The following is a 23,260-nucleotide window of genomic DNA, read 5'->3' as shown; positions in this document are numbered from 1 at the left end:
TTGTGATTTACTGGTATAGAAGTCAGGTGCAGGAGAGCAGAGAGTTGTGATCTACTGGTTTAGAAGTCAGGTGCAGGAGAGCAGAGAGTTGTGATCTACTGGTTTAGAAGTCAGGTGCAGGAGAGCAGAGAGTTGTGCTCTACTGGTATAGAAGTCAGGTGCAGGAGAGCAGGGAGTTGTGATCTACTGGTATAGAAGTCAGGTGCAGGAGAGCAGAGAGTTGTGATCTACTGGTTTAGAAGTCAGGTGCAGGAGAGCAGAGAGTTGTGATCTACTGGTTTAGAAGTCAGGTGCAGGAGAGCAGAGAGTTGTGATCTACTGGTATAGAAGTCAGGTGCAGGAGAGCAGGGAGTTGTGATCAGGCGCGCACTTTATTAGGTAGAAGCAGAGAACAGCCGGACACAACTTGGTCAAACAAATCTCCAGCCAAAAGCGAAAGTGTAAAGCGCGACAAAGTCACAATGAAGAAAAAGAGTTTAACAATAAACATACTACGGGTGAATTACGGTACCCGGTAAACTCCAGCTTGGCGCGTCACACAAAAATACGTAACAAATAACAATTCCACACAAAGACATGGGGGGAACAGAGGGAATATATATGTAGTGTGATTAGGGAATGCAAACCAGGTTTGCGGGGAAACAAGACAAAACAAATGGAACAATGAACAGTGGAGCGGCGATGGCTAGAAGACCGGTGACGTCGACCGCCGAATGCCGCCTGAACAAGGAGAGGAGCCGACTTCGGCGGAAGTCGTGACAGTAGCCTACATATTGCAGAGAATTTGATTTTCTGCCAAAGGCAAAGTGTTAATCTGTGAACGGAACTATTGAAGCCTGTCAGGAATTGTCGTCTATATCACACAGGTGATCAAAGGGATTCTATGGAAATGTGGATAGCTACTGTGAAATACACACCTGATGTAGATAGATGACATAAAGGCCCATTTCTCTGGCCCGAATTATGGGTCTTCTTACTGTACGTCTGGTTCCGGCTTAACACACATATCCCCAGGTGAAGGATGCATGGGATGCTGCCTTCAAAATCGTCGAAACGAAGGCACCTTAAGAAGGCAGCATTTTAAACTACCTTGGGATTGGGACATGCCTATTTTTTTCAATAGCTTCTGTTTCAGGAGTACGACGTAGAGATGTGAAGAAGAACTGAACTGTAGCACTAGGGTATCAGAAGGCTGAACACCATATATCCTCACCCCTGTGGTACACAGACTCAAACTGAAAATGAAAGAACATGATGAAACGCCCTAATAAAGTTGACTTGTGTTACAGTAACTGCAGAGGTACAGGTAAGTGCCAAAATAAAGGAAACACCCACATAAAGTGTTACCCAAGTGTTACTCGGGTGTAACTAATGTGTTACTCAAGTGTTACGCAGGTGTTACTCAGGTGTTACGCGGGTGTTACCCGGGTGTTACTCAAGTGTTACTCAGGTGTTACTCAAGTGTTACGCAGGTGTTACTCAGGTGTTACGAGGGTGTTACCCGGGTGTTACTCAGGTGTTACTCAAGTGTTACTCAGATGTTTAACCCAGGTGTTATTCAAGTGTTTAACCCAGGTGTTACTAAAGTGTTAAACCCAAGTGTTACTCAAGTGTTTCCATTATTTTGGCAGTTACCTGTATGAGGATATATATTAGCAAATTCCCTCTGGAGAAAGGAGTGTGAGAAATATTATATTTTCTATGATTGCCCATTTAGCCGTGATTTAATACAGGATACTCAGTTGGAAATGAAAAATGACCCAAGACCTTGAAATGTGAAATTGGATTGGAGAGAACTTTGGGCCACCACAATCACACCAGAAGTTTATCCAATTTATGTTTTACTGTATTGAATCGAGCAGTTTTACTCAATTCAATAATTCAATATCATAATTAACACAGACCCATCGGTGCTCACACACACACACACACACACACACACACACACACACACACACACACACACACACACACACACACACACACACACACACACACACACACACACACCATGAGGTTTGGCAGATGAGCTATAAAGAGCTTCCTCTAGGGAAAGCTGAATGAACAGAGGTCTGTTTTGCATGGGCTCATCTGCGAGGGTGAAAAATACAAAGACATGCTTAGCTAAAAACAGAAACACACAGGGTACAACGTTTCACTCAGTCTAGTGAAGCGACAGTTGTTTAGATAGGGAGTCAGCATTATACCTGTAGAGTTATTACTGGCTCTAGAGGGAAATCCCAGTGCTTAAAGACAGGTGATACACAGATGTCCCTGGCATGAAGTGTGTGTTTGCCATGTGTGAGATGGTGCGGTTATGTGTTTAACTGTTGAGCACATATCTGTACGTGATGTCACCATATGTGTGCATATGTACTGCTAGCCTTGGTTCCAGTCTGTTTTAGGTTCTTCGGTTATTCCCATAGGAAAACTCTTAGTAGAACCCTTTTTGGTACTTCCCACAGAGTGTTCTATCTGGAACCCAACAAGGTTCTACCAAGGACAAAAAAAAAAGGTTCTCATATGGGGACATCCAAATAAGGTTTTCCAACATGCTGACAACACTGCTTCGGTCTTGTGCGTGAGCATAGCAAAATAAATGTACACATACATGTTATTCGATCATTGCACCCACACTGCTTGCGAGCGTCTGCGTAGCCAGGCGCTAAAATAGAACTTGGTTCTGTTTGTGACGCTTGGCACGCTGCAAGTCCCGCCTCTCCCATCTCCTCATTGGTTTTTAGGAGCATTTACCCACGTGGGTGATTAAAAGATGAACTGAGGTCCACACTCCAGTCTAGTTGGTGGTGGTAATGCACCTTAAAGTTGGATGCCAACCGCCATATAAAGTCCAGAGAAGAAGAAGAAGCCGGAAGGAGGAGAGATGACCAGAAACAAACTTTTACCCTTTTATCTGTGGATTAATTGTTGGAGTAGAGGACCTTGTGCATTTCAGGTCAAATAACAACCAAATGTTTATATGTGTAACCTTTAATTAACTTAGCAAGTCAGTTAAGAACAAATTATTATTTACAATGACGGCCTACCACGGCCAAACCCGGACGACACTGGGCCAATTGTGTGCCGCCCTATGGGACTCCCAACCACGGGCCGGATGTGATACAGCCTGGATTTAAACCAGGGACTGTAGTGATGTCTCTTACACTGAGATGCAATTAGCTAGCAACAGCAAGCTAGCTAAATTGCCATAAATTTTTAATGCTTTTCGACCTTTCCCCAAATTAATATAGTTGGTTCAGAGTTTGTTTTGATATTTCAGCCTGCATGTCCTGATTGTGTCTGGTGTTGGTTGACAAAATCAACATGCGCGTGATGGTGCACGCGGTCTGGTCAGCATGTAAGTGTGTAGCCTCACTCTGATAGCTGTTAGTACAGCAGTGAAGAGAGAGGAGGGTTAGTAGCTAAATGCTGACAGTAAGACACTTCACACCAATCAACCAACCAACCCTAGTCTAAATGTCAGCTCTCAGCATGTTCCACTACGGAAGACTCAATTAAGGCAGCCTGCACTGCATGGTTTTAAGAAGTGAAGGATTGCACCTCATGGTTTTAAGAAGTGAAGGATTGCACCTCATGGTTTTAAGAAGTGAAGGACTGCACCTCATGGTTTTAAGAAGTGAAGGATTGCACCTCATAGTTTTAAAAAGTGAAGGATTGCACCTCATAGTTTTAAAAAGTGAAGGATTGCACCTCATAGTACATACAAGTGACATGAAAAGAATGAATGAATGAATAAGTAATGGTTCAATGGTTTACGAAAGACCTTTAGAATCATAACCTAGATACTGAATAAGAAGGGAAAACATTGACTGTCGGAATAGATACTCACAGCTTTTAAAGCTACAGTACAGCACATGATTTAAAGTCATCTAATTAATTCATGTTTATTTATAGCCCCCAAATGGAAATATCAAGCAATCTTTGAGTTAATGTTGTTTGCCAATAAATCTGTTGAATTGGCTGTATTCCAATAGTTGTAATGCCATGGTAACACTGATGATCTATAGCTGAAATCAACTACGATCCTATGCACAGTATGCCCAATGTTCAAGAGGAAAAACGACATATCAATTACACATCTCCAAACAATATCTCAAAGAAATCCATTGAAACTGCCATCTCTAATCAACGCTAAAACCCCTTTTAATAAATTACAGGCACAGCCCACCCAATGAGCAGCTCATATTTGATCGATGGGGTCAAGCGGAAGGCACATGTCATTCCTCCCATCTATTAAAGCCTCCAATATGAGCGTGGGCAGAGGAAATGTGACAGGGCCACGTCACATTTCAGACTTAATTGCAAGAGCTCAAGATTAACACCAGTGAGATCACACTATTATGTATCACTGTGGAGTCTCCTGACCAGCCCACTCCCATTAGTGTGTGTGTGTGTGTGTGTGTGTGTGTGTGTGTGTGTGTGTGTGTGTGTGTGTGTGTGTGTGTGTGTGTGTGTGTTCATGTTGACCTGCTTACTCTCATGATCGTCCATGGGAAACACATAGTCTACACCCACACGGCACATGTGGAGGCACACACACACACACACACACACACTGTGCACACTCTGTGAGGATCACGCAGTCCCACACTGATCCCCTGAAGCACGTGCTGACACTTGCACATTTACATTCATTGTACTATGACCTTAGACTCGTATTATCATTTTCTGAATTAGAACATCACCTCTCTATCTGCTGACTGAGTGGAAACACAACAACCACCACTCATCCTATACGGTGGGCATCGGCTTGTGTCTTTATTTTAACGATTACACTCTGTCATAATATATGTACACTAGTGTCTATTGGCATTTCAAGGGGGTTTACAGTAAATCAGAGTAGTGTTTAGCAACACCATGACTATGTACAATGTTTTCTAACTATCCACTCGTATTTTAATTACTCACTCAATGGTAACCTTTGACTAGTAACTATGGGCCTAGATTACTACTGTATAATAAAGGAAGGGCCTGACTTTCCCCTTGACTTTGACCCTGCTGGGCCTCTGTAGCTCTGGCACACTGATCCATCCAGACAATCAGTGGGTGTGATCTGGCCACAAACCCAGCTCACAGCACTGTGTTGGGAGCTGGGGACGCTCCAGTGACTCCAGATTGATTCTGCAACGTGTCTGCCGATGACGCAGCCTACGTTCCAATGTGATGAGTTCATATTGTCCCTGACTGACTGACGTACAATAGGCTAGCATAGTATATTGTTATTAACCAATGAATGGCTGAATCTCCAATAACCAATCTGGGATCTATTGAGGTAAAAAAAACAATACAAATCACAGCTGTTGACCCCTGTACAGACTGACGAGTAAACACAGAACGTGAAGAGCTACTCAGATATTTCAATGGGAAACTGTGGTGAATGTTGGTACCTGGTCGAAAAGAAGACTTGTCTTGTATTTCACCATGCTAGGCTTTACTAGGCTTTACTTAATTTTTTTGTGAGGCAAACACCTTCCGTTCCGATACTGCAGTCATGGAAATCTGCCCTAAATATACACTGAGTGTACAAAACATTAAGAACACCTTCCTAATATTGAGTCGCACTCCCCCGTTTCGCCCTCAGAACAGCCTCAGTACGTCGGGGCATGGACTCTACAAGGTGTTGAAAGCATTCCACAAGGATGCTGGCCCATGTTGACGCCAATACTTGAAAATAAAAGAGAGCCGCACACTCTAGGAGCTCAGATGCAAAAAAATGTATTACCAACAGCCAAGCTGTCTTCATCAGGGTACTTCCCACAGTTTTGTCAAGTTGGCTGGATGTCTTTTGGGTGGTGGACCATTCTTGATACACAGAAAACCTACAACCATACCTTGTTCAAAGGTACGTACATCTTTTGTCTTGCCCATTCACCCTCTGAATGGCACACATACACAATCCATATATCAATTGTCTCAAAGCTTAAAAATCCTTCTTTAACCTGTCTCCTCCCCTTCATCTACACTGATTGAAGTGGAATTAACAAGTGACATAAATTAGGGATTCACCTGGTTAGTCTGTCATGGAACGAGCAGGTGTTCTTAATGTTTTGTACACTCACTGTGTGATAGGGTATCAAACATAGTCTATCGTTCAAATACCTCAGACCAACCTGGCCCACACCTGATCCAGTTCATCATCACTACCAGCCAGCCAGGCCAGCAGGATTAACTAACCCATGTGGACACCAGCCAGGCCAGCAGGATTAACTAACCCATGTGGACACCAGCCAGCCAGGTCAGCAGGATGAACTAACCCATGTGGACACCAGCCAGCCAGGTCAGCAGGATGAACTAACCCATGTGGACACCAGCCAGCCAGGCCAGCAGGAAATCTAACCGATGTGGACACCAGCCAGCCAGGTCAGCAGGATGAACTAACCCATGTGGACACCAGCCAGCCAGGCCAGCAGGATGAACTAACCCATGTGGACACCAGCCAGCCAGGTCAGCAGGATGAACTAACCCATGTGGACACCAGCCAGCCAGGCCAGCAGGATGAACTAACCCATGTGGACACCAGCCAGCCAGGCCAGCAGGATGAACTAACCCATGTGGACACCAGCCAGCCAGGTCAGCAGGATGAACTAACCCATGTGGACACCAGCCAGCCAGGCCAGCAGGATGAACTAACCCATGAGGACACCAGCCAGGCCAGCAGGATGAACTAACCCATGTGGACACCAGCCAGGTCAGCAGGATGAACTAACCTATGTGGACACCAGCCAGCCAGGCCAGCAGGATTAACTAACCCATGAGGACACCAGCCAGCCAGGCCAGCAGGATTAACTAACCCATGTGGACACAAGCCAGCCAGGCCAGCAGGATGAACTAACCCATGTGGACACCAGCCAGGCCAGCAGGATGAACTAACCCATGTGGACAACAGCCAGGCCAGCAGGATGAACTAACCCATGTGGACACCAGCTAGCCAGGTCAGCAGGATTAACCAACCCATGAGGACACCAGCCCACCAGATCAGCAGGATGAACTAACCCATGTGGACACCAGCCAGCCCACCAGATCAGCAGGATGAACTAACCCATGTGGACACCAGCCAGCCCACCAGATCAGCAGGATGAACTAACCCATGTGGACACCAGCCAGCCAGGTCAACAGGATGAACTAACCCATGAGGACACCAGCCAGGTCAACAGGATGAACTAACCCATGTGGACACCAGCTGTGAGTCTGAACACATAGGTGAAGACTTTCCCGTTTCCATCCATTCCAATTCACTAACCGTTCCATCAACATCAGTCATTACATCCATCCAACATTGCTCTAACAAACAGGTGTCATGACAAAAACGTCACTGCTCAGAGAAGACAGACAGTGTCCCAGTTCTGGATGGAATATAACATTTATTTTCTTTAGTACACGTCTCAGGTGAGTTTACAAGGCAGTGTTGATGATAACTCAGGACTGTTACGCATTCCTGCCTCATTTCACAGACAAACTCCAACAACTTCTCATCAGCAGTGCAAACAGGGGAGCCCCCGAGTGACGCAGCGGTCTAAGGCACTGCATCTCAGTGCTAGAGGCGTCACTACAGACCCTGGTTCAATTCCAGGCTGTATCACAACCGGCCGTGATTGAGAGTCCCATAGGGTTTGGCCGGGGAAGGCCATCATTGTAAATAAGAATTTGCCTAGTTTAAATAAAGGTTAAATATATAAAATAGTGTGGTATTGATTGTCCACCTCATTAAAGCGGTTTGCCTGACTTGCCTGTGTTGTGGCTCTGACTCAGTGGTGAGAGGCAGCTCAGACTATTTCTAGGTCTGTGGTTTCATCACATCTATGATGGCTTTGAGCCCATAGGCCAGTGGTTCCCAACCAGGGGTACTAGGACTGGGGGGGGGGGTGGTACGTGGGGGATACTGGGCCCATTCACAGGGGGTATTTGAGAAGATTCGTGAGACCATAGGCTTACTGGTAAAATGCACATGAGGAGGTACTTCTGGGAGACTTCGGGCAGAGCAAAATTCAGTTGGTGGTACAGTAACCAGAAAAGGTTGGTAACCACTACACTGGGCAAATAGGTCTTCTAGACATGATGTTCACAGCAATGATGTTCTTTAACTACTCAGCTACTGCACTGTGCATGTTAGTCACAACCATAACTAGAGTCATTCATATGTAATGACATTGTATTACACGGGATGGACATGAGGAGGACTTGACACACAGATGTCCTCACACTGAGACCAGTGTACCAGACTATCAGCCTGCAGCTCCCAGGCAATGTAGCTAGGCCCCTGTAGATGTGGGGAGACAGCAATGCAACATAATGAAAACAAAATGATATGTCCGGAAGTGGAAACCTAGTCTTAGTGAGCATTTCTACACCACATACTGTAGCCATATGAATGGCATTCCACAGTGGGGGAGCTATAGCTCAAGTAGGACCTTTGTCTCAGAATGGTTTCTGCCGAGTCAATGGATATTGCAGGCCTATCAATATGCTTGTCTTAAATCTGTAATTGCTTTGCTGTGTAATAGCTGATAGTACCATGGATGATGACAATGTCAACATACAAACTGGTAATTTACATCGAATTACTATGATCAAACCATATGCCTCACATACACTATAGTCTATAATAGGGCAGAAGACCTTACCTGTGCTCATGGTAATGCTAGGTTTTCTTCACTGTCCGATGTACAGTAGATTTATCCTCATTCAACTGCACACCTCTGGCCAGGACTGTGAGCTGCACATTGATGAAGCCTCTCCTTGCAGAAGATGCTTCCGTCGACTCAGAAGATGTAGCTTATAAATATGTCGATGCTATGGAATTGTCTGCCGCTGACAATCTACTGACGCGCGATATCTACTGACGGCGATTCAGCGCTGACAGGCATGCACCGTGGTGTGGGTGAACGATCGCGCCCGACGCTTGCGTGGCTGCTTCGGCAGAAACATCCCATCCAGCCAGGTGATTAACAGCTCCACTGCGCTCCCCGCAAACAAGGGCTTCTGGGAAATAGAGTTTATACCAATAGAAACCCGTGTTAAAGTGACTCTCAAGTGGGTCTTTCTAGGACTACAATTTATTAGTTCTGCGACGCAGTGTAAACAAAACGCGTTGGATTGGCACTGTGCAATAGAGCAGAGATCTGTATATAATGACGAGATGCTCATATATCCGCCCTAACAATGGGAGTAGTTGTCCCATAGGCGAAAAGGCAGGCTACAAGTTTAGCTCCAAAATAAGCCCATAAAAACGCATTAGGCTTATTTTGGACAGATTTTTTTGGTCGATAGTGAAACCAGTCGCTTCGCCTCGTCCACCCTGGATAGAGAAGAGGCAATGCAACAATGGGTTATTCTTCAGAGGTTGCCTTTTTGTCACTCGGGGAAAAGGAAGATAAAAGGGTCATTTATAAGCAAATGTTCTGGACACAATGCTGTATCCTGGAGTGAAGTCTAGTTCTTCAGATATAAGTAATTCCCCCATCACCAATATTATTGTTAGCCTCTTTATAGGAGTATTATGTTCTGTATATTCTATTAGCCTATAGACATTTTACAAAGGCCTACATCACTTTTAATGATGTAGGCCTGTAACATGCACGTGATGGAAATGCACAATAATGTCTGTGACTGATCATTAAATTATTCATCGAGTTATTACAAATTAATTGGAATCCATTATAGCGTCAGACTACACTTCTGGATTTGAAGTCTACCATTAGAAGAAATCAATACATTTAAACACTGCGTATGAACTACAAAACAGAACAGTACAGTTCAGGCCTGCTGTAAAGCGCTATTCAAGGTTTTAGGATTTTCATGAGCTGTTAGTGGCTCCTGGTGGTCAAATAACAGCCTCATCTTGTTTACTTACAACCGTTTTGTCCAGATGAAAACAAATACACTATACAATGTTGTAACTAAGTTGCACGTGAAACACTGGTTACAGTGTTCATCGTAACCTCATATTTAAAAAAATAAATAAACATAAATAACCTCATATTTCTACTTCAATTGAAAGGATCAGATGAAGACGAATTTGGAATAGATTGTTCTTCATGAGACAAAAAAGGCATCATCGTGTGAACACGGTAAGTAACGTGAAGCTACGGCTGAATGATAGTAAAGTTATTTTTTATTTCTTTATTTAACCAGGTAAGCCAGTTGAGAACAAGTTATAATTTACAACTGAGACTTGGCCAAGATAAAGCAAAGCAGTGCGACAAAAACAACACCTATTTGCCAGTTAGCTAGCTTTAGGTTTCAGGGAAAGGGCCATATGAATCCAGCTACAGTATGATATGAATACTAGCTAGCTAACGACGGTCCAAAGCTTGCTATATTATGTTTCGTTGTATCTTACATCTGAATGAGAGTTATTCGGTGATGTATGCTGATGCTGTTGACCAATGCAGGTGCAACATTATGGCGATCAGCGTGCAGAGACAGAAAATAATGCACCTTCTTTCAGTGGGAAGATGAAAAGGTGAGCGAGTTATCTTTTTGTATCCCCTGGCAAATATAGTGGGCCTAATATATAGGCCGTTCCAGTGATGGTCACTCTAGCACAGGTGGGATTGGAAATGTTCACAAACGCGTGCAAAACAAACAGCTTTTGTCCATTTATTAGCAGCACATATACACATGTAGCTAGCAACATTTCCATACAGCCAGATATAATTGCAGTAGGCGCATATCATAGTTCCAATTTGTTAATGGTAAGAGCTTTATCACAGTTTCTGAAATGCATAGCTGTTCTCTTGACTGTATGGTCTCCATATCTGTGCCTAAAATGGTGGATACGTTAAGATCGTTTACTTAGGCCTTTTACCGTAAAAAATAAAAATAAAAATCAGTTCCGGGCTTAACTGAGTGTCTCCCATAGACACCAATGCAAAAGCTGCTGGGTCTGGTCTACTTAGTTCAATAGGATCATCTAATTTGCATACTCCTCCCGTGCTCTCATTGCCTCGGTTTCAAAATCTCTTTGAGGTCAGAGGGGGAGGACCTCTAGCTTTTTCATCCAATGGGTTTTGAGAAGGAGAGAAGATGCGAGGACTATGCAATTGAGATCCTCCAGTTGACTTTCATTGAACCCGGAAAAAAACAAACAGACATTGGGTTGTCTCACTTCCTCTTCCATCGCTGCCTGTGCATCCCCACTTCCTGTTCACCTTTGACATGATCAGTCACCCAACATATAGTGCCCTCTATACAAATTAAGTGTACTATACAAAGACAGACAAACTATAGACAACACAACAACCAAATAAATTGGCCAAAATGACGCCTACAATAGCCTACAATTCCTTTGATGGAAGCCTAATTAATGCCTCTGCCTTCTCGAAAGTCCTTGTTTGTGCACATATAGAGTATCTAACTACACTCCCTTGTTTTCACCAGGCGTGTGACATGTCTGTTTGTGTTGTAGGTGTCTGAGGCCAGGCTTAGGGCCCAAGAGGAGGTGAACCGGTCAAAGATGCCAACTTCCACCAATCAGGAGTACTGCTCCAGGTAAATATCCTACACCTGTCCAGACGTGTAGTGGGACTCTATCATCGGAAGTATTCCGTTCCATGTTAGAGGTGGAACAGTATAGTTCCGTGGATAACAGTCCTACTGTAAGCTCCTGAGTGGCGCAGCGGTCTAAGGCACTGCAATTCAGCGCTAGAGGCATCAGTACAGACCCTGGTTCGATCCCAGGCTGTATCACAACCGGCCGTGATTGGGAGTCCCATAGGGCGGCGCACAATTGGTCCAGCGTCGTCCGGTTTAGGGGAGGGTTTGGCCGGGCTAGGCCGTCATTGTTAAATGAGAATTTGTTCTTAACTGACTGACCTAGTTAAATAAAGGTTCAATAAAAAAACTCTTAAGTACCTTTGATACGTTGCCAGACAGATCATATAATGAGTATTTCACTTGATAGTTCTTCAGACCACCTCTACATAATATTCTTCAGCTCCTCTTCCTAACGGGAGAATGGGAAGGCCACGCCCCTCACAAGATGTCACAGGCTAATGACATCACAGAGGCCCGGCTGAGCAGGCCCAGTCTGATGCTGAAACCCTTGGAGAACAAGAAGTACCTGTTCGCTGACCACAGCTGTCACTTCCTGTTGGATAACATTGCCGGGATGCCCAGGTGAGGGCTTTGATTTGGACTTCCTGTCTGGCGTGTTGTTTAAACAGGGGTTATGTTAATTAGGGCCAAATGTTTTGCAAGTTAGGTCCACATAGTACCTCCTGCTTCATGCCTTTCCAGAGTGTTTTCTTCCATTTCGTCCCTACTGATCATGATCTGGTGTTTTAGGTTAGATTCAAGTGCTTTGTTACGCTCTTTGAGTTGTTGTGATTTGTCTTGTTGTGTTTTTAAATATATCCATCGAAAGCATCATAGCCAATAATTATAAGTACAGACGTTCTATATTACAATGTTAAGTGTTTCCGGGATTGTTTGTTATTATGTGTGATTGTTTATTTCACTGTTTCTTCCAGACTCTATGAGCTGATCAAGCTAAGAAACCAGGAAGGTAAAGGTGACCCCATGAAAAGTCTGCTACTGGCTGTAAACTTCAGGTCAGTTTTATTTGACAAGGTCACACAATGCATTGTTCAGATGAACATTTGTTATGAGTGAACAAAACCAGCATAGAAATGAGTGGAGAGTAGAGCACACACTTTGAATAGTATATGACTGTGCGTATCGAACAATGCTTATTGACATTTATGGATCGCTATGGGAGTGTTGATGTCCCGTATCTCCATATGGCTGGGCCACACCTGTCCCTCTGATGGTCTTAGGAAGCAGAACGCAGGGTACAGGGGCTCAGTGAACTGATGATGCACCCTATCAAACACGGTCGTCAGGGCTGCAGAGAACTCCTGCAGGACCTTCATAGTCTCGGCATCGTAGAACGCCAGCTTTCCCTTCTCGTAGTGCACCCACACGCCCACCCTACCTGGCACCCCTCGCCCGCTTGCGGAGCACGACACGTGCCTGTCGTTGTGCCAGGCGGAGAGACGGCCATGCCTGAGCTCCACACACCACGAGTTTCTGTTCCGCCCCAGCTTGGCGCCTTTGTCGCGCCCCTTCCTGTCCAGGCAGCCGTAGGCCACGCCCACAGCCCAGGCGGAGCAGCAGCGGACGTCGGCCTCCCAGTAGCGTTGGCCCGTTGTCACGGCGACAGAGCCCAGGGCACAGCAGACCTTGTCGAACTGGAGAGGGTGCTCTGGAGAAGACTGGGCGAAGTCAGAGAAGCACATGCCTCGTCCTTCTCCCGTCACTGTGATCTTGCTATGGCAGGTCTGCCTGTCCATCATCACTGGGAAAGAATCTGCAAACGGATAAAAACAGAAACCCTTTCTGTATCTGTGACCACCCCTTTTCCCCCAAAATCCTACCTCGATCCAGAGTAGAGATGTTACCATGTAGAGATTTGATCATAGCCTCTGTGGCTAGATGGATAAGCAGACATAACGTTTGTTACCCAGCAACAGTGTCTTCCTCTGAAGCTGGGCCTTCAGGTCCTTGTAGAAGGAGCGTAGGGTTTTCAGAAGCTTCTCAAACCTCTCTTCGTTCAGCCGGATCTCTGCTTCGGAAGCATCTGGCTTCTTATGGCTACAGGGGGACAGACAGTTCCACATGGACTTATCCCAATCCCAGAGTTCCTATACATTTTCATCAACAAAAGCCTAGTCATAACATCTCAAGGTAAGCAAATGAGAGAAGTTAGAGTATTGTTTTATATTTGTTTTTACCTGAGACTGTCAGGATGATTCTGTAAAACGGAGTACACAGATTTGTTGAAATGTCATAACTCCTGTTAGCCGACATGTGGTTAATCTGAAGTATCTAAAATCAGACCTGTTTATCGCCCCCTGTCCAAGTCTGCCCCAGGGATTTCTGGGTAGTGGTGATGCTCCTCTGGACCTGTCCTAGGTGCTGGTCCCAGCCCTTCAGGACATGGTCTAGTCTGGCGCTGGTCTCTATGCGGTCCAGCTCCAGAGAGTCCATCATGGCCTGCTGGTCTCTCTGCAGGGCGGCCCTCATGCCCTCGACCCTCTCCCTCACCTGGTGCTTCATCACCTCTGTGCTCCTCTTCATGAGAGGTGAGGAAATTGTGAAGTTAAGGGGAACCCATAGCTTAGATGCAAGTCTGTTTCTGAGCCAACTTCTATGTCGTTCGCCATGACAATGACAAACGATTTAGCAGACTGGCACCAGCGCTAGGGAACTTGATGTGTTATGAGTAAGAAAAATCACGTCTCTCATTCTAATCCATTATTTCAGCTAGTCTACGTTACCAATGCAAGGTTAGGAAATATGGAGAGAATTCTCTATGGGTTGTGTTGCCCTTGGCTGCAGTGGCACTTATGGACCATAGGGAGGCAGTGTTGTACTCACAGAGAGATATGGACCATAGGGAGGCAGTGTTGTACTCACAGAGAGATCAGCCTTGCGTTTCTTCAGAGATTGAATGTGGGCCTTAGTTCTGGTTCTTTCTGACTGCAGTTCCTCCAGGCGTCTAGACAGCTGCTCCTACAGCACAGATGGGGTTTGAGAGGACAACACAGAGTGAAACTCTCATTGATGGTTTTCTCAATTACTGCAAATGAGAATTTCTTCTGAATAGATTGATTCTCAGTCACTGCTTATGACGATTGATTTTGAATCGATTGGTTTCCAATTAGCTAGTGCAAATGAGACAGTCTTGTTTAAATAAAGGTGAAATACTAGACATTTTACCACCAGGGAATCATTGGTAACAGGACTAGTAGCGGTTACTATCATAACATTTACCTCAGAGAGATTTCTGGATGCAGCCACCTTGCGGAGCAGCTTTGGGGAGCGAGGGTACGGCTGAACCACCCCCTCTCCAGTAGCGTGACTGTCGAGGGGGACCAGTGAGAGAGTGCCATCCTGTAGCACTGCCTGATATTCTACAAGGGGATCCAGAGCACCACTCTGGACTGAGAGCAAAGAGCCAGGGGACACTTCCAGTCTCTGGTCATCGGTTATTAGGTCCTTATCTGCCATCGCTAAGAAAGTGGTAGTCACATCAACTTAGACACACTTGAATCTATTCCCTACCACTGGGCTTTGATAATCTCCTTCATTCAAGATGTGGTTGACATTTGGAGGTGAATTCAGAATTCAATCTAACAAATGTGATGGCTGTGTGATTGTATTTCGTAAGCGAGCTAGTTCCTCTGGTTTTAAGAGGCTGGTATGCTGCAGTCTCGAGAGGCTTGTCTGTTGAAACTCTCTCCAGGCTCCATTATGATAAACCCTTGCACAACTTAGTCAAAAGTTTTCAAAATACAGGTACTGCTACAACTTAGTAAAATAAATATTTAGCAGGGTAGCTAGGCTAATTGCAGGATAGCAGAATGTATTAATGCATCCTATAGCTCAATGCATTTCATTGAAAGGAATTCTTGACTCAAGTTTACCAATGCCTTCTGTTATTTAATCATAAACCCTCCTGCAGCTTTAAGGAAATTAGTTCTGTGCCCGACAATCCCAAACGAATCACTATTGGTATAGCCTAATGTATGTTTATGGGCTGTATGTGTGTTTATACTCACTCTGTTCCTATGTCTCATCCGTTCTCTGTGCGTGTCTGCAAGGAATGTGTCAGACTGAACACCAGCAAGGGTGTGGTGTCGAGTAACAAGCTGAGTCCTGTGTGTTTGTGTGAGTGAGTCTTACTGTTGCTCAAGTGCCCTTCACTGATTATCTTACCAAGATTGGAAATGTATAGATCACACCCATACAAACCCGTGGACTTCCTGTTAAGTACAGGAGGAGGCCAGCTGTCGTGACGGTCCCACCCTAATCCTCCAGGCTCATAGTGATCCTACGTTACACAGAATGAAGGATTTAATGAAAGCACTAGCAGATGTCATGTGGAAATCGTGTTTTTGTCTGTTCCAGATAGGCTTAGTTTTATGACAAGTTATGTCACTGCAACATGTTCAACCACCACTTCTTTAGAGGAGAGGTTAAAGTTTAAACCTTGTGATTGTCTTGAAATTCAACATGTTCACCCACCACTTCTTTAGAGGAGAGGTTAAAGTTTAAACCTTGTGATTGTCTTGAAATTCAACATGTTCACCCACCACTTCTTTAGAGGAGAGGTTAAAGTTTAAACCTTGTGATTGTCATGAAATTCAACATGTTCAACCACCACTTCTTTAGAGGAGAGGTTAAAGTTTAAACCTCATGATTGTCTTGAAATTCAACATGTTCACCCACCACTTCTTTAGAGGAGAGGTTAAAGTTTAAACCTCATGATTGTCTTGAAATTCAACATGTTCACCCACCACTTCTTTAGAGGAGAGGTTAAAGTTTAAACCTCATGATTGTCTTGAAATTCCTTTATCCAAAGACTTGATCCTTTTTTATTTTTCTTTTTATGAGTATTAAGTTCCATGTAATGTTTTTAGACAGGCAGCGAGCGGGTCGTCCTTCCTCAGTGAGGGGAAAATGGGGAGAAAGTGATCATGGTGTCTGACCCTCCATTCGGGGGCCTGGTGAAGCCTCTGGCCCACAGTTTCCCCCAAATCTCAGAAACGTAGAGGAAACTGCAGACCTCCAGTTAGCGTTTCATTTAACTAATTTGTCTCCGCTAATGAAATAAAGGAAATGCCAATCGATTGGATTAATTATTAAAAACACAATGCATTTTCCTATTCAAAACACCGACATAGATGTTCCCAGATATTTATAAGTAGAAATGAAGGACTTAAATCCATAACCTGATTTTATTTTATTATTTATTTATTATTATTTTTGTGTGTGTGTTTCTCCAGAGAACAGTGTGGAGATGCCCATGGTTTGGCGCTTCCCATACTTCGTTGAACTTTGAACTGCGTATCCTGGAGTGCATCCCCTCTTTCACCATGCAAGACTACCAGGCAAGCCAGTTGTATTCAGACGTATCGGCTAATCTTAGGAGCACAGCTTGACATGTGTACATTAGTAAAATATAATGATTGATAATAATGTGCATTTACTATAATGTACTGTATGTATACCCGATGTCTCTCTGCTTGTCACTCAGCATTACAGATTGTGAGTAAGGCCTTGTGGTAGACTAGCGTCCTGTCCAGGGGGTGTACTTGTACATCAAGCTGCCTCCCGCTACACAAACTGGAGATAGGCTCCTGGACTATGGGCGTTCTGGCTCAGACAAGGCTACTTACTTTGTTTTACTATATGTAGTCCTTCCACCACCAAACAGACTCACTGGGTAGTCCTTCCACCACCAAACGGACTCACTGGGTAGTCCTTCCACCACCAAACAGACTCACTGGGTAGTCCTTCCACCACCAAACAGACTCACTGGGTAGTCCTTCCACCACCAAACAGACTCACTGGGTAGTCCTTCTACCACCAAACAGACTCACTGGGTAGTCCTTCTACCACCAAACAGACTCACTGGGTAGTCCTTCCACCACCAAACGGACTCACTGGGTAGTCCTTCTACCACCAAACAGACTCACTGGGTAGTCCTTCCACCACCAAACAGACTCACTGGGTAGTCCTTCCACCACCAAACGGACTCACTGGGTAGTCCTTCCACCACCAAACGGACTCACTGGGTAGTCCTTCCACCACCAAACAGACTCACTGGGTAGTCCTTCCACCACCAAACAGACTCACTGGGTAGTCCTTCCACCACCAAACAGACTCACTGGGTAGTCCTTCTACCACCAAACAGACTCACTGGGTAGTCCTTCTACCACCAAACAGACTCACTGGGTAGTCCTTCCACCACCAAACGGACTCACTGGGTAGTCCTTCTACCACCAAACAGACTCACTGGGTAGTCCTTCCACCACCAAACAGACTCACTGGGTAGTCCTTCCACCACCAAACGGACTCACTGGGTAGTCCTTCCACCACCAAACAGACTCACTGGGTAGTCCTTCTACCACCAAACAGACTCACTGGGTAGTCCTTCTACCACCAAACAGACTCACTGGGTAGTCCTTCCACCACCAAACAGACTCACTGGGTAGTCCTTCCACCACCAAACGGACTCACTATGTAGTCCTTCTACCACCAAACAGACTCATTGTTGTTCTCCTAGGTGGACTATGACAACCATCCCCTCTACAAACATGGAAAGACGGACTGTAAGCTGTCCGCCTGTTCACCAACCTGACACCACAATATATCATCCTCCCTAAAGAGGAGGGGTACAGGTACACACACCAACCTGACACCACCAGACATCATCCTCCCTAAAGCGGAGGGGTATAGGTACACACACCAACCTGACACCACCAGACATCATCCTCCCTAAAGAGGAGGGGTACAGGTACACACACCAACCTGACACCACCAGACATCATCCTCCCTAAAGAGGAGGGGTACAGGTACAACCCACTATTCCATGTTGCACATGAGCCAATTGCCTATTACAGTAATCTAATCATATTAAGATGTCATCCTAAATGGAACATGGAAAATCTAGATCGTCTTATTGGTCAGTTTAAAAAGGATTCATTTTGGTGGGATAAAATATATATATATTATAAATAGATTGGAATTGGAATTCTGAAGAGATTACATTTGATTGGTCTGTCTTGGTCTTTGCTTCTCTTAGATTCTGAGAAGTCTGTGAGAGAGATGTGTGGTCTGAGAACAAACGTTGTGTTAAATGCAGCGTGTGTCCTTCGAAGGTATGTCTTTCCCCGCGGCAGGCTGAAAAAGTCATGTCGCAACAGTTTTAACTTGAAATAATTGGCTACGTTGCCGTTGAATGAGAGGTGCATGTGCTGCGATATCACTTTTCACAACAGACTTTCAGTTCTCTCTTTGTTCTTTCAGGATGGGAAGCAGGGAAAGTATTGCTAAGAGTGTCAGAAGTGCGTGAAACCATGTGAGTATCTCCTAGACTGCTAACACTGCCAAACCCCGATGTTCATGGTTTGGGTTGAGTGACGGTTTGACTGGCATCTCTCCCCCTCCCCAGCCTGGCGTCACTGCCAGCCCTGTGGCCGCTGTGCCCCCCCCGGGACCACCCCTGTGGGAACAGCCCAGGTCTGGAAGGCTGCTACAACTGGTAGCTTGAAGCACAAACGCAGAGCCTGTCCCCTCAAAGACAGAGGACCAGTAAGAAGTGAATTTACTGTACTTCATATACCCAGACTCAGCACACAGAGAAACACAGAAATGGACAGACAGGGCTGGCACCAAACTACTGTCTGCTCCCAGCTCTACCCATGTCAGTACAGTTTGGTTACACACCCTAAATGGCGTGTTTCTCTGAGGGTTTGTGCGGATTGTGTTTGCCTGTGTGAGTGTGTCTGAACTTGCTCTCTCCCTCCTGTCCCAGTAAGACCAAGGGAGGCAAGATCCTGCCCAAACAACAACCCAAAAAGTCAAATTCCAAGAGGCAGTCTGGAGCCCAGCGCAGAGCCAACAAGTTGAAGGAGACAGCAGAGTGGTCACACAACCCCACTTTCACAACTCACCACACAGCAAGGGAGATGTGTGTGTAGCAGATGTGAAGTAGTCATTAGTTGGCAGCTTGTGTGTGGTTGGTTGCTGTACTGTAGACAGACAGTAACTCTTTAAAATACATTTAACTTGTTTTTGCTTAATAAATATGGATAATCTCATGTTACACCACCATTTTGAATTCACAGAATTCTTGATTTCCTGCTGTATGTCAATGTGTAACGCTGTTTTGGAGCACTAGTAGGAACTAGTCCACACAGAGAACAGAAGCTGTGTCGTTGAAGAAGGCTCTGCGCATGTTTGACGTTACCTCCAAAACGAGGTCAATGCCTTTGCATCAAAATAACTGACTGGATTGTATGAGCTTTTGAGGAGATTTATGTAAGAAAACAGGTGAAAGGCCTCCATTTTATTTTTCTGTGCTCAAGACGGTGGGGTAGAAATACCATGTTTTCCTACCCTGCAGGCGGATGAGGCGGAAGATAGAGAAAATTATTCCTTTATGAATTCCATCCGGACCTGGACTGATACACCTTACAGTGGAGGCGACTCATGTCCTTCAAGGAAGGAGCGCAGGCAACAGACTAACAATGGAGAAGGATAACTCAGAACCTTCTGGGATAGTGTTGTGATCTCACTGCGTTTAGCTAGTTTATCTTCAGTTTCTGAATACACATAATTATTATTTATTATGCAAGTGATATCTAGAAAGATGTAGAAAATATAGCCTTTTAAGAAGCTGATTTGCAATCCGCATGCATATTCACATGAACCTGAGTGAAGCTTAAATGCATCATTTTTTTTGTGTCACTTCCTTTGTTAGCCACTAATTTCTTCCTGTATATGTCATCAACACCATTCCCTGTGGATTTTCTGTTTATTTTCTTCCAATGAACCTTGTGTCATTGTTGTTATTTAGTAAACAGCCCTCTGAATATCTGGCTCCGATTAATTTGAATCATAGGGATACACTGCTATCCTCTACTGGTCCCCAGAGTTCTGTATTGAGTAATGTCTTTTGCAGAGTGAATGCAGTGTCCGAGTCACACCCCAGCGTGTATTACAGTGTCCGAGCCACACCCCAGCGTGTATTAGTGTCCGAGTCACATCCCAGCGTGTATTACAGTGTCCGAGCCACACCCCAGCGTGTATTAGTGTCCGAGTCACACCCCAGCGTGTATTAGTGTCCGAGTCACACCCCAGCGTGTATTAGTGTCCGAGTCACACCCCAGCGTGTATTAGTGTCCGAGTCACACCCCAGCGTGTATTACAGTGTCCGAGTCACACCCCAGCGTGTATTAGTGTCCGAGTCACACCCCAGCGTGTATTACAGTGTCCGAGTCACACCCCAGCGTGTATTAGTGTCCGAGTCACACCCCAGCGTGTATTACAGTGTCCGAGTCACACCCCAGCGTGTATTAGTGTCCGAGTCACACCCCAGCGTGTATTAGTGTCCGATTCACACCCCAGCGTGTATTACAGTGTCCGAGCCACACCCCAGCGTGTATTAGTGTCCGAGTCACACCCCAGCGTGTAGTAGTGTCCGAGTCACACCTCAGCGTGTATTAGTGTCCGAGTCACACCCCAGCGTGTATTAGTGTCCGAGTCACACCCCAGCGTGTATTAGTGTCCGAGTCACACCCCAGCGTGTATTACAGTGTCCGAGTCACACCCCAGCGTGTATTACAGTGTCCGAGTCACACCCCAGCGTGTATTAGTGTCCGAGTCACACCCCAGCGTGTATTAGTGTCCGAGTCACACCCCAGCGTGTTTTACAGTGTCCGAGTCACACCCCAGCGTGTATTACAGTGTCCGAGTCACCCCAGCGTGTATTACAGTGTCCGAGTCACACCCCAGCGTGTATTACAGTGTCCGAGTCACACCCTAGCGTGTATTAGTGTCCGAGTCACACCCCAGCGTGTATTACAGTGTCCGAGTCACACCCCAGCGTGTATTAGTGTCCGAGTCACACCCCAGCATGTATTAGTGTCCGAGTCACACCCCAGCGTGTATTACAGTGTCCGAGTCACACCCCAGCGTGTATTAGTGTCCGAGTCACACCCCAGCGTGTATTAGTGTCCGAGTCACACCCCAGCGTGTATTACAGTGTCCGAGTCACACCCCAGCATGTATTAGTGTCCGAGTCACACCCCAGCGTGTATTAGTGTCCGAGTCACACCCCAACGTGTATTAGTGTCCGAGTCACACCCCAGCATGTATTAGTGTCCGAGTCACACCCCAGCGTGTATTAGTGTCCGAGTCACACCCCAGCGTGTATTAGTGTCCGAGTCACACCCCAGCGTGTATTAGTGTCCGAGTCACACCCCAGCGTGTATTAGTGTCCGAGTCACACCCCAGCGTGTATTAGTGTCCGAGTCACACCCCAGCGTGTATTAGTGTCCGAGTCACACCCCAGCGTGTATTAGTGTCCGAGTCACACCCCAGCGTGTATTAGTGTCCGAGTCACACCCCAGCGTGTATTAGTGTCCGAGTCACACCCCAGCGTGTATTAGTGTCCGAGTCACACCCCAGCGTGTATTACAGTGTCCGAGTCACACCCCAGCGTGTATTACAGTGTCCGAGTCACACCTCAGCGTGTATTAGTGTCCGAGTCACACCCCAGCGTGTATTAGTGTCCGAGTCACACCCCAGCGTGTATTAGTGTCCGAGTCACACCCCAGCGTGTATTACAGTGTCCGAGTCACACCCCAGCGTGTATTACAGTGTCCGAGTCACACCCCAGCGTGTATTAGTGTCCGAGTCACACCCCAGCGTGTATTAGTGTCCGAGTCATACCCCAGCGTGTTTTACAGTGTCCGAGTCACACCCCAGCGTGTATTACAGTGTCCGAGTCACCCCAGCGTGTATTACAGTGTCCGAGTCACACCCCAGCGTGTATTACAGTGTCCGAGTCACACCCCAGCGTGTATTAGTGTCCGAGTCACACCCCAGCGTGTATTAGTGTCCGAGTCACACCCCAGCGTGTATTAGTGTCCGAGTCACACCCCAGCGTGTATTACAGTGTCCGAGTCACACCCCAACGTGTATTAGTGTCCGAGTCACACCCCAACGTGTATTAGTGTCCGAGTCACACCCCAGCATGTATTAGTGTCCGAGTCACACCCCAGCGTGTATTAGTGTCCGAGTCACACCCCAGCGTGTATTAGTGTCCGAGTCACACCCCAGCGTGTATTAGTGTCCGAGTCACACCCCAGCGTGTATTACAGTGTCCGAGTCACACCCCAGCGTGTATTAGTGTCCGAGTCACACCCCAGCGTGTATTAGTGTCCGAGTCACACCCCAGCGTGTATTACAGTGTCCGAGTCACCCCAGCGTGTATTACAGTGTCCGAGTCACACCCCAGCGTGTATTACAGTGTCCGAGTCACACCCCAGCGTGTATTAGTGTCCGAGTCACACCCCAGCGTGTATTAGTGTCCGAGTCACACCCCAGCGTGTATTACAGTGTCCGAGTCACACCCCAGCGTGTATTAGTGTCCGAGTCACACCCCAGCGTGTATTACGGTGTCCGAGTCACACCCCAGCGTGTATTAGTGTCCGAGTCACACCCCAGCGTGTATTAGTGTCCGAGTCACACCCCAGCGTGTATTAGTGTCCGAGTCACACCCCAGCGTGTATTACAGTGTCCGAGTCACACCCCAGCGTGTATTAGTGTCCGAGTCACACCCCAGCGTGTATTAGTGTCCGATTCACACCCCAGCGTGTATTAGTGTCCGAGTCACACCCCAGCGTGTATTAGTGTCCGAGTCACACCCCAGCGTGTATTAGTG

General features: G+C 46.0%; 3 protein-coding genes and 2 long non-coding RNA genes across 5 annotated transcripts in view; 3 read left to right on the top strand and 2 right to left on the bottom strand.

The window, feature by feature from the left end:
- The window catches only part of LOC110500735 (actin-binding LIM protein 2-like), a 136,099-nt gene extending 127,117 nt beyond the window's left edge, over nucleotides 1–8,982 (bottom strand). Inside the window, exon 1 of the mRNA XM_036958217.1 lies at nucleotides 8,643–8,982. Within this exon, the coding sequence (XP_036814112.1) occupies nucleotides 8,643–8,652 (10 nt within the window). The 5' untranslated portion in view covers nucleotides 8,653–8,982. The remainder of the gene's footprint in view (nucleotides 1–8,642) is intronic.
- Nucleotides 8,983–9,018: 36 nt separating this feature from the next.
- LOC110500733 lies at nucleotides 9,019–11,639 on the top strand. The gene is made up of 3 exons (XR_002470152.2): nucleotides 9,019–10,088; nucleotides 10,413–10,483; nucleotides 11,429–11,639. It is a non-coding gene; the product is annotated as an uncharacterized LOC110500733 (long non-coding RNA).
- A 309-nt stretch (nucleotides 11,640–11,948) lies between these two features.
- On the top strand, nucleotides 11,949–12,661 carry LOC118936296 (rRNA N6-adenosine-methyltransferase ZCCHC4-like). The gene is made up of 2 exons (XM_021578256.2): nucleotides 11,949–12,138; nucleotides 12,492–12,661. The coding sequence occupies exons 1-2, from the start codon at nucleotides 12,002–12,004 to the stop codon at nucleotides 12,631–12,633; spliced, it is 279 nt and encodes a 92-aa protein (XP_021433931.1). The 5' UTR covers nucleotides 11,949–12,001; the 3' UTR covers nucleotides 12,634–12,661.
- si:dkey-219e21.4 (tripartite motif-containing protein 14) lies at nucleotides 12,563–15,743 on the bottom strand. The gene is made up of 7 exons (XM_036958230.1): nucleotides 15,585–15,743; nucleotides 14,797–15,035; nucleotides 14,440–14,535; nucleotides 13,861–14,094; nucleotides 13,755–13,774; nucleotides 13,484–13,614; nucleotides 12,563–13,330 (listed from the first exon to the last, which is right to left on the bottom strand). The coding sequence occupies exons 2-7, from the start codon at nucleotides 15,031–15,033 to the stop codon at nucleotides 12,711–12,713; spliced, it is 1,338 nt and encodes a 445-aa protein (XP_036814125.1). The 5' UTR covers nucleotides 15,034–15,035; nucleotides 15,585–15,743; the 3' UTR covers nucleotides 12,563–12,710.
- A 2,955-nt stretch (nucleotides 15,744–18,698) lies between these two features.
- Nucleotides 18,699–20,393, top strand: LOC110500734. Its single transcript, XR_002470153.2, has 3 exons — nucleotides 18,699–18,889; nucleotides 18,983–19,122; nucleotides 19,346–20,393. It is a non-coding gene; the product is annotated as an uncharacterized LOC110500734 (long non-coding RNA).
- The last annotated feature ends 2,867 nt before the right edge of the window (nucleotides 20,394–23,260 follow it).

The sequence above is a fragment of the Oncorhynchus mykiss genome, chromosome 21 (genome assembly GCF_013265735.2).
Source record: "Oncorhynchus mykiss isolate Arlee chromosome 21, USDA_OmykA_1.1, whole genome shotgun sequence".
NCBI classification, from domain to species: domain Eukaryota; kingdom Metazoa; phylum Chordata; class Actinopteri; order Salmoniformes; family Salmonidae; genus Oncorhynchus; species Oncorhynchus mykiss.
Note: the sequence above shows the minus strand (reverse complement) of the source record. Positions and strands in the feature narration are given on the sequence as shown.